Here is a 19,300-nt window from a genome sequence, read left to right as displayed (position 1 = left end):
GAAAGGCCACCCTGAAGAGAAAACCTTCCCGAGTGCTAGCCAGAGCAAGCTCACATCACCACTCCTAACTGCCCCACCTGCTGGAGTTCTAAGCCTACTGGATCTTCTAAATGAGTCAGGTTGATGCTACAATAATGTTTAATATAACTAACAACCCCAAATCTCAATGGCATACCATGCATTAATTTCTGGCCCATGGGAGTCAGCTCTTTGAGGGTCTGTTTTAGTCTGGATTCCACATGTTTCCTCATTCTTCCTGGACTAGCAGCTACTCAGGACATATTCTTCTTCTGGTAGATAGCAGAAGTGCAAGAAAACAATCCAAAACCCTGAAGCACATTTATAGGCTTTACTTAAGTTGGGCAGAGAAAGTCACATGACCAATTTAACCATCAACATGGAGGGGAAATATACTTTTTTCTACTTCAGGGGAATGTATTGCAAAAAGCATATAAAAAAGGGAAGACATATAATATGAACAAGGAATTGAGAACAATAATCTAATCTATCCAACATGTTCTGCCTGCTGTTGTCCACATACCACCAGAGAATTCTTAGATGAAAGTCTTCATTCCTAGAACCCTCAGTGTCAAAAAAGGTCTGTCTCCCAAATTTCCAATCTTGTCACAGTTTCCCTGTCATTGAAGTCATTCTTACAGATTCTTCTGGATCTGGCTCTTGGACAGCAGAATAATGAGCTAGACTCAGAACAATGCTTAGTGGTAATGGGACTATTTCACAATGCCTCAGCTCTATTTTTCTTGGGGTCCTTACTCATATCTTTCATCTTTCCTTTTATCTAAAACTTTTCAAGAAGGTTTCCTTGGGATAATAATTTAACATCTTTTTGTATGTATATATCAGTTCTCCAGTTTTTTCATAGGTCTAAGCAGATTATTTGGCAACCTTGGAATAGTAACCCCCATCCAATTTATCGTATCCCTTAACAGAAAGCCATTGTCCCCCAGATCTACTGGAGATCCAGGAGAACCTATAGTTTGGTTCTTGTCCAAATCTGAGTGAGTCTGAAGGCAGGAAGAGATAGATGTCCCAGCTCAGGACGCCTGGGTGGCTCAGTTGGTTGAGTGTCTGACTTCAGCTCAGGTCATGATCTCACAGCTTGTGGGTTCGAGCCCCGCGTCGGGCTCTGTGCTGACAGCTCAGAGCCTGGAGCCTGCTTCACTTCTGTGTCTCCCTCTCTCTCTGCCTCTCCTCTGCACACACTCTGTCTTTCTCTCTCTCAACAATAAACAATAAAAATATTAAAAAAAAATAGATGACCCAGCTATCCCCTAAGACAGTTAGGCACAGACAGGATATTCTTCCTTGCTCTTTTTTTNGGTGTTTCTTTCTTTTTTTTTTTTTTTTTTTTTTTTTTGTTCTTTCAGTTCTTCAGTGGATTGGGTGAGACCTGCCCACATTGGGAAGGCAATCTGCTTACTCAGTCTACCAATTCAAATGTTAACATCATTCAGAAACACCTTCACCAACACACTCAGAATAATATTTAACCAAATATTTAGGCACCCTGTGGTCCTGTCAAGGTGACACATAAAAATCAACCATCACACTCAACCTCCTTTTTCTTAGTTCCTCTATATCGGCCATGAATCAGTGCATGTCAGGGAATGAAACTGTAACCAAATTAACTCAACTGAAAAGAAAGCTCTTGGGTAGATGTGATCATGGAAACCAGAATATGGTGAAGTATCTTCTCCCTCATGTACTTCTTCGCTTCCCTCTAAACATCTGCTCCATTCTTCATACTTCTCTTTGCAGAATAGCTTCCCTTGCTTATTTAACTGTATGCACGTGACAAAAAAAGAGCTACCCTCTAATTCTGTGTGACCACAAAGCTCCAAGGCCCACAGCTTTATAACTACATGTGACTTTTATCTCTGTGATTTATATTTGAATACCTGAGAAAGAGATTTGGATCAGTTGTAGGACAATTATACATTATTTTACTTAATGTCAGGTGTCTATCCCTGGTGACTAGAGAATGTGAGTGTATTAGGTTCCCATTGTTGCTATAAGAAATTACCACAAATTTAGTGGCTTAAAACAGAAATTTTTTATCTTCTAGTTCTGGAGATCAGAGGTCTGAAATGAGTTTCATGGGTTAGAATCAAGATGTTGGCAAGACTGAATTTTTTCTGGAGACTCTGGGAAAATCCATTCCAATGCATTTTCTAGCTTCTAGAAAATCCCTGAAATCCTTGGCTTGCGGCTGCTTCTTCCATCTTTGAATCTTTCACTCTGATCCTTCTGACTCCTGCTTTCACTGATAAGGATTTTTGTGATTACATTGGGTTCACAAGAATTTAAGTTAAGGGAATCATTGACTTAATTATATCTTTAGGTCTCTTTTGCCATCTAAGGCAAAATTCACAGGTTCTGGGTATTAGGACATGTATGTCTTTGTGGGGCTATTCTACAAATCACAGTGAGAGTCAAGGGAGGAGTGCCTCTGGGAGGAGACTTTCTGCATAAAGAGCATGGAAAGAGTGAGCAAATTAAATAAAATCACTACTTTATTTTCCCAAACAAGAAGCTGTTCACTAGTAGGTAGTAATGCTGGCCTCCAACCTCCACTTAATTCTTCTAGTCTCTACAGCTTTCCCCTCCAGTGGGGTCTGTCAGTGCTCCCATATTTATAATTTACTTGCATTCCTCTTTCCTATTAGAATGAACTAGTTTGGCATGTAATTTCCCCAAATCTAGGTTCTCTATTACAATTCAGAAGCCTAATCCACTTAGACTCATGGATCAGAAAACATGGAATGTAGTGGAGGTAGGTTTCAAAATCTGTTTCCAATACACTCCCTAGGTGATTTTTACACCCATCAAAGTCTGAGAACCATCACTGTATGCTATGGTAAAGCTGATAAACCTCTGTTGTTAAAAGAGAAGACTCAAGAAAACCCTCCAAGAGAAGATTTTGTTTTTATTGCAACTTTTGGGAGGTAATGATAACAATTTTGCAATGTAACTCAGTAAGACTCTAATTCAGGCTGAGAGCCAGGGAAGAGGGCATGTCAAGGTAAGGGGTGGAGCGGGGGGAACATTTCTTTTTGAGATTATCCGACCTTTGTGTGACTCTCAAATAATAATAAATGGCTTGGTTTCTTGTAAGTTCTGTTTTCATACTGATCTGAGCTATGCTGAAAACCGCAATGATGCTATGTCTCCAAAGGCAGCTTTCTGTACCAACGTTGCCAATTTGTGGAAGGTGGAAGGTGATAAGCTGATGTTTGACTCTCTAGTGGCCGTTGCAGTAATTTTCACACATCAGGTTGCCAGGTGTCGAAGTTGGAATCTGGAAGTCATATGAAGTCATCCAACTATGACATTTAAAGATTTGACAGGTTTTCTTTTATATTTTAAATAATTTGATCCAAGTATGAGATGTTTTGAGGTACTTTCTTTATAAACTTACATTTGTTTGTTTTGAATAACTTGGAAAGAATTAGTAGAATTGAATTAGATACATATTTACCTGTGAATCATAGATCATTCCACATCACATGTTTGTAATTCAGCTGGGAAAGTAAGTGGTAAGTATATAAATCAGTCACTTACAAAACCATATGATTTTTAGTAGTTGGTGGTTCTGTTTTTGGCAATATGGCAATTAAATAATTTAAATATTTGCTAACTATGAAATACTTGAATATGCTGAATAAAATAAGATAGTCATGAATTTAAGTGGTTGATGAGTTCACAAGAATGTAAGAGATATCACCAGAGGCCAAAAACAAGGCCGAAACTAGACTTTGGCCATCCCTTACTTTGGGTTTGGGATTTGAATTTATACTCTGTAGTCTAGAAATCTTCAAACTGAGATTAACTGAAATTTCTTGGAGCAACTGACAGACACAGATGCAAAATCTTTTTTAGAGAGGCACATTCTCAGCTCTGGAGTAGAAGATTCACATAGAAAACACTCTACAAACATAGGCCTAAAATTCAAAATTACAAAACCCATGAGGTAATTCACCCTAAGCAGGTGAAGAAAATGCAACAAACAACAGGGTTATATCCCTCCCCTGCCTGAGAAATTCAAATAACATTATCAGTAAACAACTCTAAAATAAGAATATCTAAAATGATTGAAAACATTACCTGAAATCGAACATCTGAGAAATAAATTTAATTTACATTATTATATTTAGCACTTATACTATATGGTATAAATGCTATAGTAGTTTAGAAAATGAAGAGAAGTGCAGGAAATGCTAGTGTTATTTTTTAAACTTGGTATTAAAATATTGACAAGAAGAAACTTCAGTTGTAAAAACATTATTTCTTTCAAGATATCAGTTAGATATGGCAAATCAATGGCATCATAGCAATCTGAAAAATGAATGTCCCTATAAAATGTAACACATTAGCTTCTGGGAGTGAGCTTTAAATTGAAATTATGATCAATACAGATATCGCTTATGACACATAATCATGTCTTTATTCCAAAAAGCTAAGATAGATGCCATTTGTAAATTAAAGTATATGAAACATCCCAGAAATTGCCAAGCAACACACCCCTGAGAGCCTAAACAGAATACTGCAAAACTATCTTATAATAAGGCAGTTAAGTTCAGAGTGGTTAAAATCATGTCAAAGATACAGGATTCTTTTTGTATGCTCAATGATAACAAATTCTGGATAAAATCACTGAACCTGAAATGTGCTAGGTTTAGTACAGCAAGTGAGGAATAATTGCATTTCACTGGTAGAATATGATATGATGGGAATCAAACGTTATCTGCTTCAGATTTGGTCTCAAGGAATGAAAAATGAGTGTGCTATAAATCACCAAAGACATTGCTTTTCCCCAAGGATAATGAACTTCATTAAAAGTACACCCCCCTTTATTTTTTTATTGGTGTATAAGGCCAACATTTTCCCATTTTTGCCAGTTGTTTTTAATGTGGCATGTTGAGGCCAGTAGGCTGTCAGGTGTCGACTTTCTAAAGATCATATTCCATGTGGGAAAATGTGCAGTGCTCTTGTAGCAGAAAGGGAATTGTGTATTCCATGCATTATGTAGTCTCCTCAGACTTCTTATGAACTTAATATCTCTTCACAAGCCGGTAGCTGACTCACTTTTTGCCAAAGTTCCTTTGTCACAGCAGAATGAAATATAAAAGCTGTCAACTAAATTTTGACAGTAATAACTACATGTAGCAACAGTCATAAATTCCTTTTTTGTGGCTCTGGGTCTAATCTTTTATCTAAACTCTCTGTTCTATTGTAGCTATTCATGGAAGTCTATTTTGCCTATTTTCATGCAGCCTACCATTTAACATAATGAGTTCCTAATGTAGTTAGTTGAAAAAGACCTTGGAATTTGTACTGTTTTCTTTGCCATTGTTCACTCTGCTTTACTAATCTCCTACCTACTATAAGCCTGGATGGAGGAGGAATAGGAAAAAAGCACCCCTTAAACCTCTGTCTATAAAAGAATGGTCACCCCGAAAATTTCTGTTATAATTGCTTTTATTTTCTTTACCAGACAAAACAATTTATAGTTTTTAAGTGCATGTAGTTCAAAACGAAAAACGGTAATAAAATTGTCAAATGATATATCCTTGGAACTTTCAACTTTAATCGGTTAAAATGGTTGTGACGTTTTCAAATCAGCAGTTTAAACATACCATATGAAATCTGAAATGAAAAGTTCAGAGTTGTTGCATTTGAATTAAGAACATAAAATATCCAGGCTTATATTAGAAATAAATACTTTTCACTTGGTTTTACATTGCTGTTTACTAACCCTTTCTCATCAAGTTCTGGTAATGTTTAGAAAAACCTATGAGTATCATAGAAATGTTTATTTTTTTGAATCATGAAATTTAACTTTGTTTCCATTTGAGATTTTCCCACATGTGTGTCACTTGTGAAAAATTTCAAGTTCAAAGAAAAAAGTCAATTAATAGAGTGGGGAGAAATCCTAAAGTATGATTTATAGATTCCTCATATTTTAGATTGACTTACATGGGAAACCAATAAGCAATAGTTTCTTGGCATGAAGCCAAGAAAAACTATTGTACATTAAGGAGGGGACTTAGTAATGCATATTTGTTATGTGCAATTTCTACCCTTTCCAGAAAGAGTCAAATTCTGCATAAATGAAATTGCTTAATTTAAACATTTCTCTGGAGAAAAATTATTGTTCTCTAAACAAATTTCAAGCTTAACTTTTAAAATTCACATCTTAGTATCTAGAATATTTTATAATTTTGATTATGGTTGAGTAGATACATATTTTTGGACAAATATTTAGGATGTAACCACAAAGAACTAAGCCTATCTGTTTAAAATTATGTTAATTCATTGTCTAATTAATTTAAGAGTAATGACCAACAACCTTTCAATAAGTACTTATTGAAATAATTATAATACTATATTATTATATAATTGTTGAAATAATTATAATACTATAATTATAGTATTTATTAAACACATACTATACTTAAATTATTTAAATCTATCAAGTTTCAAAATGGGTGTACAAGTACAAGGGTGTGTGTATGTGTGTGTGTAGATAGTTGCATAGCTACTTATAGTTTTAATGAATTATTTAATGTGTTTTCATGCTAAAAACATGAATTTTTGGCAAACATCTCTTTACTCATGGAATTAGCAGTCATGTAGGCAATGGAAAGGAATTAAAATCACTTATTGATTTTTTAGTTTTTTAAATGTTTTATTTATTTCTGGGAGAGAGAGAGAGAGAGACAGAGTGACCAGGGGAGGGTCAGAGAGAGAGGGAGATAAAGAATCTGAAACAGGATCCAGGCTCTGAGCTAGCTGTCAGCACAGAGCTCGAACCCACGACCTTGAGATCAAGACCTGAGCCGAAGTTGGACGCTTGACCAACTGAACCACCCAGGCGCCCCAGGAATTAAAGTCATTTAGAAAAAGGGTAAAAGATTGTTGAATTTGGGACACAGGCAAGAAACTGTTTATATAATAGATACTGGGCATGCAGTATATTAGAATGTCAAGAATACTGTACCGAAGACTGGAAATTCATGGCAGAAGAGGTATCTGAGTACAAGATGTTAAGAACTAACTGCTGTGTTTTTCTGTCTCAAAGGTAGTTCCTGTGTTGTCAGACATTCTTTACTACTGTGTTCCCATCTGGTAAATGAGTCTGATAATAGTTCAGGTAGTAGATGGGATCTGTTATAGGGAATGTGCATCCTTTGTATTAGCATGACTGATACTCATTGATGGGGTTTAGATCATCTCTGTAAGGTTCATTAGGAAATATTAGAGCTGTTCTCTGATGCCCACCTAGATAGTCAGTCAGTCACTTCCAGAGAAGAGCATGCTTACTGCTGGAATAAGAAGTCCTCTTTTGTTGTCTAATTGGGTACCTGTCACAGAGGATGGAAAAATGGGGTGTGAAGGGAGGGTCTTCAGGCCTTTAGTTTCTTTGTAAAGTCAGATATTAGAATATCACCTTTTTGTGTTATTTTCTACTTCTGTTATAGAATGTTTAACAGAAAGATGTGTGGCTCATGGACATGTCAACTTAAACTACATTGTAATGGGACTTGAGTTGAAAACATGTATAATTTTAGTTTATTTTTAATTTCTAATTAAAAGTGTTACAAGACCATCTAGACATTCTAGAAACGATTGATAGGATTTTATTTCACCCTGTTTTTCCTCAAAGGACAGGTAATTATTTTGTGAATAAAACACAGATAATAGATCAACAATTAGGACTCATGGTTATCTTCTGTGGCATCAGGAGGTAACAATAGGCTTTTTGTTTTTATTTGATGCTGCTGTCTTATTTAGAAGTTGTAAAAGACTAATATAGGCCAAAAAGGCGTATGATGTGCAGAAGCGGGGTAGGTGTAACTAATACGGGCGGGCTTAGGTAAGCAGCGGCCATGCATCACTAATGAGGGACTCAACCAAAGGGTTGCCCGCAAGCTCTAAAGCTTCAGATGCTGTATGTAGTGAAAGACTGGAATTTCTTTTTTAATTACTTTATTACAAAGTTATATTTATAAGAATTTGAGCACTCTACACATATGCATACTTCTAGGATGCCATCATAGTAAAGACCAACAATTTGGTTGCATTTCAGGGAGAAAGGCTCCACTGAAATGAACATTGTGAGGAAACTCAATTTAATGATACCTCGGAGTATACTGTTGCTTCATTTACTGTTGTCATTACAAGGTAAGAAGTTATACGAAATTTTTACCTTACTTTGTTGTGTTTTAGTCTCTCTCGCAACTGATATGAACAGTGTTCCCTTACACTGTAAGGCACTTTGAAGTCATTGGAATGAATATATACTAAGTGATACCCAGATCGTCTTTTTGAAAGTTCTTGGTAATGTAGATAATTTGGGGACTTTAGTTTTTATTTGAGTCTCTTCTTCAGATGTTAAAATCATGCTTTTATCATCATAAGCAACTATACTGGAAGAAATTCTGATTCTAATTTTTTCTTTTCTAAAAGATGATTTAAAATAGTTGTTGGTATAACTTAAACATTTAAAATGTTATAGTAAATAGAGAGAAATGAGTACTTAAACTTTCTTCATGCCATCAACCTAAAGAATGGTGAAAAGTTATTGTAAGAAGGACTTTATCATTTGGGGCTAAAAATTGATTTTCAATTATTTTTATAACGATTTTATTCATAAATTAATATTTATAGAATATTTTCCATGAAGAAAATATTTATTTACAGTCACTTGTTAGTTTTTAATCCTGAAAAGAGCTGTATATTTTTGACCTTGGAGGGGAAGTGAGAGAAATTACTGAAATATAAGACTAGAGAGGTCATGGACTCGATCTTCCAATCCTTGCAGTGACAGGAATTCCGAGGAGAAAATGTCATAGAGTATTGAAAGCTGGAGGGGACTTCAAGACGAGCTTGTCTAACACCATCATTTTTTGATGTGTGTTGGCATTTACTAAGTGGTAGGACCAAGACTAAAATTTGGGTCTCTTGACTCCAAATCTAGTGCTTCTTCTATTGTCTTTATAAATCTAGGCACACTGTTCCTTCTATGGGGGTCTCCAGTGACTTTGATGACTCACAGGGAATTTGCTACTCAAAATCCTCTAGAAAATGCAAAATAACTCCCAGCAAAACTCAGTCTAAGTTTTAGGATTTAGGTTACAATGATCTGTTAACAACCAAAACCTATGACCACCATATCTGGATAATTTTTTCCCCATTCTTATATGTATATATTTTTCCCTGGCAGGATATATTTGTGCATCATCCATCCTAACGGAAGTATCAAAGTGAGTACTTGTTCTTTCTGTCCTCTAAAACCTAAGGTAATGGGAATGAGCAGAGCTCAGCAGATAAATGTATCTGCTTTTGAAAAAAATCAATATTTTACAAAATAAGGGCACGAGACGTAGTCCTTTAAAACATTTCTACGAATTAAAAATTCTCAGGCATTCATCTCCCTGTTTATGAAGAAAAAGTCTTTCCTTTCATTTTAATTATAAGATGAGTTTTTGGTCAGCTCCAATGACTGTAGATGCTAAGAAGATATTACTTTCACTTCAAAGATTTATAAAGAAGTTATGTTCAACAATCTCCCCTTTTATATTCTTAATATACATACATTGCTGATTATATATGCTATATCTTAACATAGAGTAAAATAATTTTTTAATGATAAAAAATAAAATTGTTCTAGCATTAAATAATGAAAATCACTTTTCGAACTAAACTGATCTGCTTGATGAAAAGCAGAATTCTATTCATCATCTGATTTTGCTAAATCACAGATTGATGTACTTATTCACACTAATGTTAATCTGTGCTTTATGACATGGGAAGGGAGAGAAGTAAGGATTATGTCTTGAAAAAGTGAATGCGCTCTTGGCAATTACTCATCTCACGGGTTTTATGGTCATGTGGAGAAAATATCATGTGTGTTGGTGCTACAATATTACACTATTTTGTTTACTTCTCTATCTTCAAGTTCCTTCCTAAAATTCAGTTTACATCAGAGACCGGAGAGATCTGGGGACACTCCTGAATTTTGTAAAATGAGACAGCACCGCCACCCAAATCTAACCCCTCCAAAGTGGGAGGGGGACCTTTTAAATGTTAAACCAAGAAAGACCTCTTTGATAACGTGATGGAAATCAGGAGGAAAACATCAGCTCTCTCTTGGGAAAGGCTTGTTCAGGTTGCCTAGGGGCCTTTGACTATACAAGTTCTTTTTGTTTTCTTCCAGAAACGGGTTTAATGAAAATCGACAGAAAAGAGCTCTTTTAGCAGCACAGGTAGGTTATGCTTCAGATGGAGAGAGGCAGAGAAATAATCCATTCTGCTTTGGGACTCTGCTGTCACTTCAACAATGAGACCTTTGTGAAGGGGAAAAATGCTAGAAACAAGACAGGAAGGAGAAGAGGCAAAGCAACTTCTCTAGTGCTTTTCTACAGCCCTCAAGTTCATGCTTTGTTCACGTTTACTTGTTTGGTTGAATGCTTTTTTGCTATTTGCCTCAGTTACCTACTGATAGGCTCACAGCATCTGTGGGAGATTGAATCTCATCTCTGTGCTGGAAATTTTTAATCATTTTAAAAATTAAGCAAGAGAGCAGGGTGATGACAATCAAACAAATACAAATGAATAGGGGCAGAGAGAGGTATATGTGATCTGAGTTAAGTACTTGCAAAAAGGCATCAGAGGTGCCCTGATGTCCTGACAGCTTTTATATTGTCTGACAAATCTCAATGACAGACACCTCTGGGGAGGTGACCTTTATTTTTGGAGGGACAGGTAGCATCTGAGGAGGCCCTTCTGCTTGGGTCCCTTCTATAAAGGGTGTTGGGTAACATAATTACAATATTTGCAGACTATGATTGGAATGTTCAAATAGGTGGTTTAAAAATATTTCTCTATAAAAGATGGATGGTAAGATAGAGATTCCTAACTTAAAGGCATTTATGGGAAAGTAATGTGATTTGAATATTTATATAGCAAACGGCTTAGAGATTTAAGGAGGCCTTTGTCAAGTTCTGGATTGCAATCAGTTCTGCTAGGATTTTCTGGTTAATGCCTGAATTTTTACATGTTATGGTATTAATGAAAGAGAACCAAAGATGGATTTGATAGGCTGTCTGTGCCAATTTAGAGGACAGAACTAATTTCTTATTCAGAAATCTTTTTTTTTTTTTTTTTGGTACTGAGAAAGGCAAAAGATTGTCTTTAGAATGGAAACACTTTTTCCCCCCTCTTAAAAAGAGTATTTTAAGTACTTATGTATCATGTGAAGTGCTTAAAATGATGTTTCTCTGAAATATTTAACTACATGTTTGTCAGTTGATCATGTAAACCACAGAAAGACATCAGCATGACTCAGTAGAAAATCCAATTTTATGAAAAACTGCATGTTGGCAAACCCACTAGTTTCAAAAATCTGTGAAGTAGACCCCAAAGTTGTCCCATGAAGTCGCCTATAGACAGGGTTATACGATTGTCCATTTAGGTATTTTTAGAATTGGTATAATTTACTCCAAAGGAGTTACCTCTGGTTAGTGAGGAGCACACTCACCTTGTCTTGGTTTCTCACTTAGAGAGAATGAAGAGCAGGACCCTGTCGCTCTTGTTTCCTGCAGCTAGAGAACACTCATCAAAATGACTTAACGTCTGAACAGGTTTTAAAAGAAGAAATGCTGAAGAAGGGCAGTGAGGTCATAATCATGCACTGCATGAAATTTCATCTGTCATAAGGCAAATCTTGCCCACTGATTCACGACCCCTGCTCTAGGGAGACAGAGCGGGATAGATGGATAGATACCTGTGTAAGTAAGGATTCAGAAATACGTTGGCAAGGAGATGAAGAATGAGCCAAGAAAGGGTAGACACAGACCTCTGTCAGTGGTGTGTTTGTGCACTGCAGTGATTTCTCACCAAAATTCTGTTTCTCTGTGCTTCTCATCCTCCTGTGGGGATGTTCAGCAAGGAGGAAGGATGGGCTGTCACCTTGCCTCAGTTATGTGAATGTATTCACCTACTGTCCAGACTTCTTTCCATTTGCATTACATTTCAAAATGTTTCTCCTGAAAGCAGGCTCTGAGATGGAGACTTAGGGTGGCCAGTTTGTTTGGAAAGTGCACAAGTGAGGGAGAGAGAAAAGTGAGACCAGGAAGAGAGAAAATCTCCTAGAGTGTTAGAAAGGCAGGGCTTTTGGGGCTCAGTCTTGGCAGAGGTCCCCGGAGGCTCTGTGTAGAATGTGCTGAAGAATTGTTTCTCCAAGGGATGAGATCCTTACCTGCTGATTCCTGTCTCTCATTGGTTGAGGGTGGTTTTGGGGGGCCTTATATCCCCTGAAAGTCACTTGTTGAGGGCTGTCCTGCTTGGATTCTGCCCTGAGGCAGAGACCGAAAGAAGCCAGTGCTTGAAGCTGAAGGGTCTTGATGTGCACAGAAACCTAGATGCAGGTGGGACTGAGAGGATGCGGGGGGAGGGGCATCAACAAAATCTTTTTTTTAAATGTTTATTTATTTATTTGAGAGAGAGAGAGAGAGAGAGAGAGAATACACTCACAAGCAGGGGAGAAGCAGAGAGAAAGGGTGAGAGAGAATCGCAAGCAGGCTCCGTGCTGCCAGAACAAACAGTGAGATCATCTCCTGAGCTGAAATCAAGACTCAGACATTCAGCTGACTGAGCTACCCAGGCACCCCCAAAATCTTTTATACTCATAGTTCTAAGCAGGCTTGGGAGGCAGATCATTCCCTTTTGAGTTATGCCTGTTTTCAGTTCAATTGGTATTACTTGACGACATACTAGGGACCATGCTAGAGGCATAAAATGAATAGCAGTGCTTATTGTCTAGGTAATAAATGCTAATAAAGATAGGACTGTAAAGAAATAATTTATGGGGCACCTGGGTGGCTTAGTCAGTTAAGAGTCTGAGTTTGGCTAAGGTCCTGATCTCAGAGTTTATGGGTTCAAGCCCTGCATCAGGCTCTGTGCTGACAGCTCAGAGCCTGGAACTTGTTTCGGATTCTGTGTTTCCCTCTCTCTCTCTGCCTCGCCTCCATTTGCGGTCTCTCTCTCTTTCTCTCAAAGGTATGTAAACATTAAAAAATTCTTTTTAAATAATTTGTTCAAGATTATAAGCCTGTATGAGTCAGAGTTGAAACAGGTAGACAGTGTTAGTGAGCATCAGAGATAATTCATTGGAGCTGAAGTAGGAAGATTTTGGTGCCCAGGAATGTTGGTGGCTGTGCTAGATGTGGGCAGATGGAAACACTATGGCTGCAGAGAGAATAAAAACTTGTTGGCGTCTTGGGGGGAATCAAAGTCTTAGACTGCTGTTAATTTAACTTAGTTTGAAGACAGAGGCAAGGGCAAAACGGGGAGATTGAGCAGTGACAATAAATCCAGGGAGGAAGGAGAACAGGAAACAGTGGAATTGGAGGCATAGTGTGGCTCAAGGAGTTTAGAAAGGAGTGTTGAAGTGTGTGTGAGAGAGAGTGTGGGAGTCCTCTTTCCTGGGATGAGGTAGGTTTGATTATTAAAAGAACAAGTACTTCACTAGAAAATGCCAAAATAAAACTGCATGTAGGAAGGGGACCAGGATCTGTTGAGGTAGGACTTTGTATCTGAAGTCACATTCCCTCTCCCCACTTTCTTCTTGCCTGTCACCCTTTCCAGTGACATCTGGCACTCAATTTGACAATTGTGTGGAAAATTTTGGGAGCATTTGCTCTTCTGGTGAACATAGAAATGCTATTGGAAAGGACATCACCTCAGACCATACACTAAATTATCATTGAGTTTGAATAAAAACCCTTAAGTGATTAGGCTTAGTAACCCACAATTATTTGCTCGTAAGCTACAATGACCTCCCCAAATCTTAAGGTTTTATCTGGGTTGCTTACATTAATATAAATCTCTTTACTACTAATTGTCTATGTATGAGGCACTTTGCTGGAAGTTTTACATACATCATTTTAATTCATTGTCATAACTACACAGTTAGTAGGTACCATTATTCCCATTTTACAGACAAGTAAAAGAAGACACTAAGAGGTTAAGAAACTTTTTTTTAGGAAGTTCGGAAACTTGCCTATGAGTATGAAATGGCAAAACCAAGACTCTAATTCAGGTCTGTCTGATTCCATAATTCATTCTCTTAACCATTACCCTAAAGTCGCTGGAGGTCTATAAACAGATATATTTAAATGGCCTATGAACTTCAAAGTGTCAGTTCTTTGGAGACGGAGGGTAACACACATGCTACAGCAGAAGTTTCTGTGGATGGTGTCTTCACAAATGGCTCTGCAGTCCCTATCTGTTGGTCCATCAGCCCCCCTGCATTTTCTCCAGACCGATCTGGACTTGGAAATATCAGAGAAGAGCCACTTCTGTAGACAAAACAGTCAGTTAATCCAAAGATTAGACTCTACTCAGGCTCTTTTCCAAAGAGGAGAGGGAGGCAGAAGAACTGAGCTCAGAGAGGAGAAAGACTTCCCAAAGTCAAGTAAGAGGCAAAACCAAAGCTTGAAGTCATGTCCTCTAACCACAACCTGAGGAGCCCTTTCTGCCTCACTGAGCTTGCCCCCGTAAGGCAAAGACAGAGAGACAGCACTTTATATAATTGCTGTATCTGTAAACTATTTCCCAGAGTTTCTAGTTTGCGTGTTTGGCTCTAATTAAATAATTTAATTGTCTTGAATTCTTGTTTCTTTCTTTCAAAGTTTGAAGCAACATCTCCAAGATATTTCTTCCATGAAGGTATTAACTGGGGTGAAAGCAAAATAAAAGGTCAGTGGCATGCCTACATTTTTCTGTTTGCTTTCTTAAAAGACCCCTTTGAGAAATATATTGAATTAACTATTGCCATTTAATGCATGGAGGAAACTGAGCCAAGGTGGTAATAATAGTAATAGTTAAGTTCACTTCGTGTAGAAATTTGAATGATTTTTATAAATTAGCAGCGTTAAAAATTAGACAAAGCTGCTAGATATGTGGTCAGGAAAGATCTCACTGGGTATCGGCGAATTTCTTTTTGAGTCATTTACTTGTTCCTTGATATCTTCATTTTGGCTTATCCATTTCCCATTTCCATGAAGCATAATGCTGATGATAGTTTGAAATTTAATTCAAACTTTTCCTTTTATTTAAAATAGCAACTATTCCTGTTTTGGCTTGATACTTGTTTTCAGGAGAATGAACGGCCGTAAATAAATTTTTGAAGGAAATACATTTGTTTGTCTAGATATTTACTTGATATTTATTTATTGTAAAAATGTAAGATTGTGTTTTAAGATAAAATTTATAGGGAAAAAACTGCACTTAAATTTGTGAAAAACATAACTTTTTACCTGTATTTCTTATCAAAATTGAAACAGCTCGTTTTCCCTCAGTGAAGATATAGAGAGTGGTAGGTCTTCAAATGTGAAAAGACTTTAAATTGATGGGTCTTAAAAGTAAGAAGAACAATAGGGTTTTCTTATTCTTGACTTTGGCAGAATTGTGGTTAATTCATCACAGTTTTTTAACTGCCTTCTATGACCTTAACATATTCCAGAAAGGCTCAATCTTTAGTACTACTTTACAGTGACTCAGATGTCTTCTCGTTCTCTTGATGTGTTACTTAAATTCTTCCTGCTTGAAATTTGCCAATTGCTCCCCGTCCTCCTTTTTAGAGGAAAAATGTTCACTGTGATTCCTTTGCATTTTAAAAACATACTCAGTAGTTCATATTTTCTTGCTTCCTCTTTTCGGCATAATCCTTTGGGGCGAGTTTTCTTTCCACAAAAAAGAGTATTTTTGGTGATGGCTAGCCATGACTTTGGTTTATAGCCTGTTAAAATTAAGTATGAGTCAGAAAGAATGTATTATTTGTGATTGAGCCTGAAGATTAATTAATATACACACTTTGAATGAAGTGTTTAATTTTTCTCTTCAAAAATGGGAGCTTCCATTTGAGGTTTTTAATGCTTCACCTGATCCCTCGAGCTAATGATGGACGCTATTCTTTAATACAACACTTGTTCCTGGAGATGCAGACCATCGGGGACGTGCAGCCAGGGCCAAACTCTGTCAACAGAATCATCTGCAGTTTGTGTATTTCTGGTTCTCATCATCTGGGACAGGGATTCCTTACATGGGAACTTGACCTTTCAATTGCTTGAAGGAAGCTAACCTTTGCTCCCGGGGTAGTTTGAGATGTGAAATCCTGTCTTTCTTGTTTCACAGCACACATAATGAAATGAACTAGATAGAGACTTGACAGGCTTAATTCTTTAGCTCATCAAGGCAAGAGGCCCAGGGTTCTGTTTGAATTCATAATGGTTACAGTTAGTCCAAGCTAAATCTTGACATATTATGTTTATAAGAACTGATGCACGCCAGAAGATAACTTATTATTATTGTTTTTTATTTTGCCTGTCAGGTTCTTGTCCTCATGAATGCCTTAATGGAGCTTTCTGTTCTAAGACTGGTACATGTGACTGTCAAATATTTCAGGCACTTGGGACACGGTGCCAGATTGGTAAGTTTCAGGGATACTTGAGGGAATTATAAATCGAGGGGAACTTTAAGGTATAATTTGCTGTATCAGTGTTCAGCCACTGAGGTTTGGGGCAATCATATTATATACCAACTAGAGTGTCCATAATTCATTCCCATATATTAGAAACAATGTAAAAGAAAAAAGATGTGTCCACTTTCCCTTGTTACCAATCTCTACAACTTCCTCAAGTATTTTTTCCACTTCAGATTATATTAGTCCATTAAACTATGTTCTTATTCATTTCTCTGTTGCTTTATAAATCAGATTTGTTATTTGGAGCCCTCATTCTTTTTGACTTTGAATTAACTGGACATTCTGTACATAGAATATAAACAATTTTGAGAGCTCTTCAAAGGCAGAGGGTTCTTTAAAAATATTTTTGATGCACAGTGTCTAGGATAAGCTCCAACATCAATAATGATAAATATTAATTTGTTTAATGAGTATTTATTTATGGAATAGCTACTAAATCCCAGGCCTGGCACTGGGGATACAAGAGTGAATAATATAGACATGTTTCTGCCCTCCAGGAGGTTACAGCCTAGAGGAAGGGATTGATGCACAATGGATCCACATTAATTATACTTGTACCACATGCTATAAAGGAAAGTATAAGATTCTATGAAAATATGCAACAGAAGCCAGGCATACTGTCAGAGAATACTGAATAAAGAATCACTTTGTAGTTTTTTTCCTGAAAAGGCCAAAGTTGGTCAAGGCTAATAAATTTAGGTAAAATCACAAAGAAAAGGCACAATGATTGTGCCTTAGCTCTATGCTCCCTATAGCGTGTGTTAAAATGTTTTGCACTGAGTGTTCCACAAAGCTCATTGACTTCCACATTATTCTAGAGGGAAGGGTCTAGAAAATGAAGATAGAATAAGGGATTATCCACAAGAGGAAGAAGGGAGGTAGACATGAGGATGGTGAAAATGAAATTGTACAAGTTAAGATGATAGTTGCTTAAAATTTGGCCAGTTTGAGGTCATGAATTCCTAAATTCCAGCATATTTAGATGACTAATGGTCCCCATCCCTAGGTCTCAGACATAAAAACATGATTTTTCTTTTGTCAGTGGTTATTTTTCTTTGTGGACAGTACTAAGATATATTTTTAAAAAGTTGCAGAGTCTAGAATGCTCTAATGCTGCTCATGTAAATTTTTAGGGCACTCAAAGGGGACATTTTCTTTTCTGAACCATTATATTTGGTTTATCACTATTACCTTCTTTTAGTGTATCACTCTCCCTACTCTTCTCTTCCTCCAGAGTCTTCCTTTGGAAGCAAAAATTAAGTTTCTAACATAAATCCTCTCTTCAAAACAACTTGGAGACCATGTTTTCCTTCAGGAGAGTTAACAGTTTTGAAAGCAACTCATAATTTTATGTTAGTTCCTTCTTTCTGTGATACTGACTGCCAATGGAAAATGTTTATTTTATTGAAAATTAGAATCACCTGCCATAACTGAATCCTGCCAGAAACAGGGTGTAATTTATTTTCTTCTACTAAATATTATCCTATTTCTTTTCAGTGCCAAATATGGGAAATGGCAGAGATGGGATTTGCAAAACCTGGGGACAGTACCACTTTGAAACCTTTGATGGCATTTACTATTATTTCCCAGGAAACTGTTCTTACATTTTTGCAAAGGACTGTGGCAATTTGGAGCCTCGGTACACTGTATGGGTATGTGATCCTATGGCATAATTAACTTAAAGATTTTTTTCTGGCAAAATCTGCATTTTTAAAGTACCAGACATATGATGGGAAATATGTAATAGTCACAGCATACATACTTAGGGCTCTGACTAGGGAAGGAGAAAGATTGATTATTACTGGAATGGACTAAATATGTAGCTAAGTTGGGTATATTCTATTGAGATGGAGCCTTGGACTGGGAGAAAAAGGGTTTGGATCCATGTGGAAGAGAATTACAGGCAATGCAGAATGTCTATCTCACAGATGTCAAATAATATCAACACCAGTTAACATTCTTATTCTTCAGATTTTATGTGAATGTTTTGAAGAGGGAGTGGGTTTGGGCACCAACCAAATTGCTCATACACATTTCCTTCCTGACACTTCCAGTGTGATGTACACCTGGATTAATGTTTCTCAGAGGCACCCATTGGTATGAATCAGAAGTGGGCATTCAGGAAACAGAGCACGTAAGCACAGGCTTGAGGCATGGAGGCAGGCAGTTAATTGCTAGGTAGATTTATGCTATATGATTGAGCTAGAGAGTTAGTGCTTAGTTGAAGAACTCTTGATTGAGAAAAATTCTATTTTTTAAAAGTTTATTTATTTTGAGAGAGAGAGAGTGAGAGAGTGAGAGAGAGAGAGAGAGAGAGAGTGCAAGCAAGTATGGGTAGAGGAGGGGCAGAGAGAGAAGGAAAGAGAGAATCCCCAGCAGGCTGCACACTCCGTGCTGAGCTCAATGTGGACCTTGATCTCATGACCATGAGTTCAAGACCTGATCCCAAATCAAGAGTCAGATGCTTAAATGACTGAGCCACCCAGGTGCCCCGATTTGGAACAATTTTTAAGAGATATCTCAAAATTCAAGCTGCAGAGGCATCTGGGTGGATCAGTTAAGCATCTTACTTTATCTCAGGTCATAATCTCATGGTTTGTGAGTTCAAGGCCCAAGTCATGTTCTGGGCTGACAGCTCAGAGCCTGGAGTCTGCTTTAGATTCTGTGTCTCCCTCTGTCTTTGCCTTTCCCCCTGCGTGCACGCTCTCTCTCTCTCTCTCTCTCTCTCTC

At 37.2% G+C, this 19,300-nt stretch overlaps 1 protein-coding gene across 1 annotated transcript in view; it reads left to right on the top strand.

The window, feature by feature from the left end:
- Positions 1-8,129: 8,129 nt before the first annotated feature.
- OTOGL (otogelin like) overlaps positions 8,130-19,300 on the top strand; it is a 142,010-nt gene continuing 130,839 nt past the window's right edge. The window contains 6 exon segments of the mRNA XM_077770188.1: positions 8,130-8,205; positions 9,248-9,287; positions 10,241-10,289; positions 14,718-14,784; positions 16,418-16,516; positions 18,068-18,222. Of these exon segments, the coding sequence (XP_077626314.1) occupies positions 8,130-8,205; positions 9,248-9,287; positions 10,241-10,289; positions 14,718-14,784; positions 16,418-16,516; positions 18,068-18,222 (486 nt within the window).

This window comes from Crocuta crocuta, unplaced genomic scaffold (genome assembly GCF_008692635.1).
Source record: "Crocuta crocuta isolate KB4526 unplaced genomic scaffold, BGI_CrCroc_1.0 scaffold317, whole genome shotgun sequence".
Taxonomy (NCBI): domain Eukaryota; kingdom Metazoa; phylum Chordata; class Mammalia; order Carnivora; family Hyaenidae; genus Crocuta; species Crocuta crocuta.
This window is presented reverse-complemented; position numbering and strand designations above follow the sequence as displayed.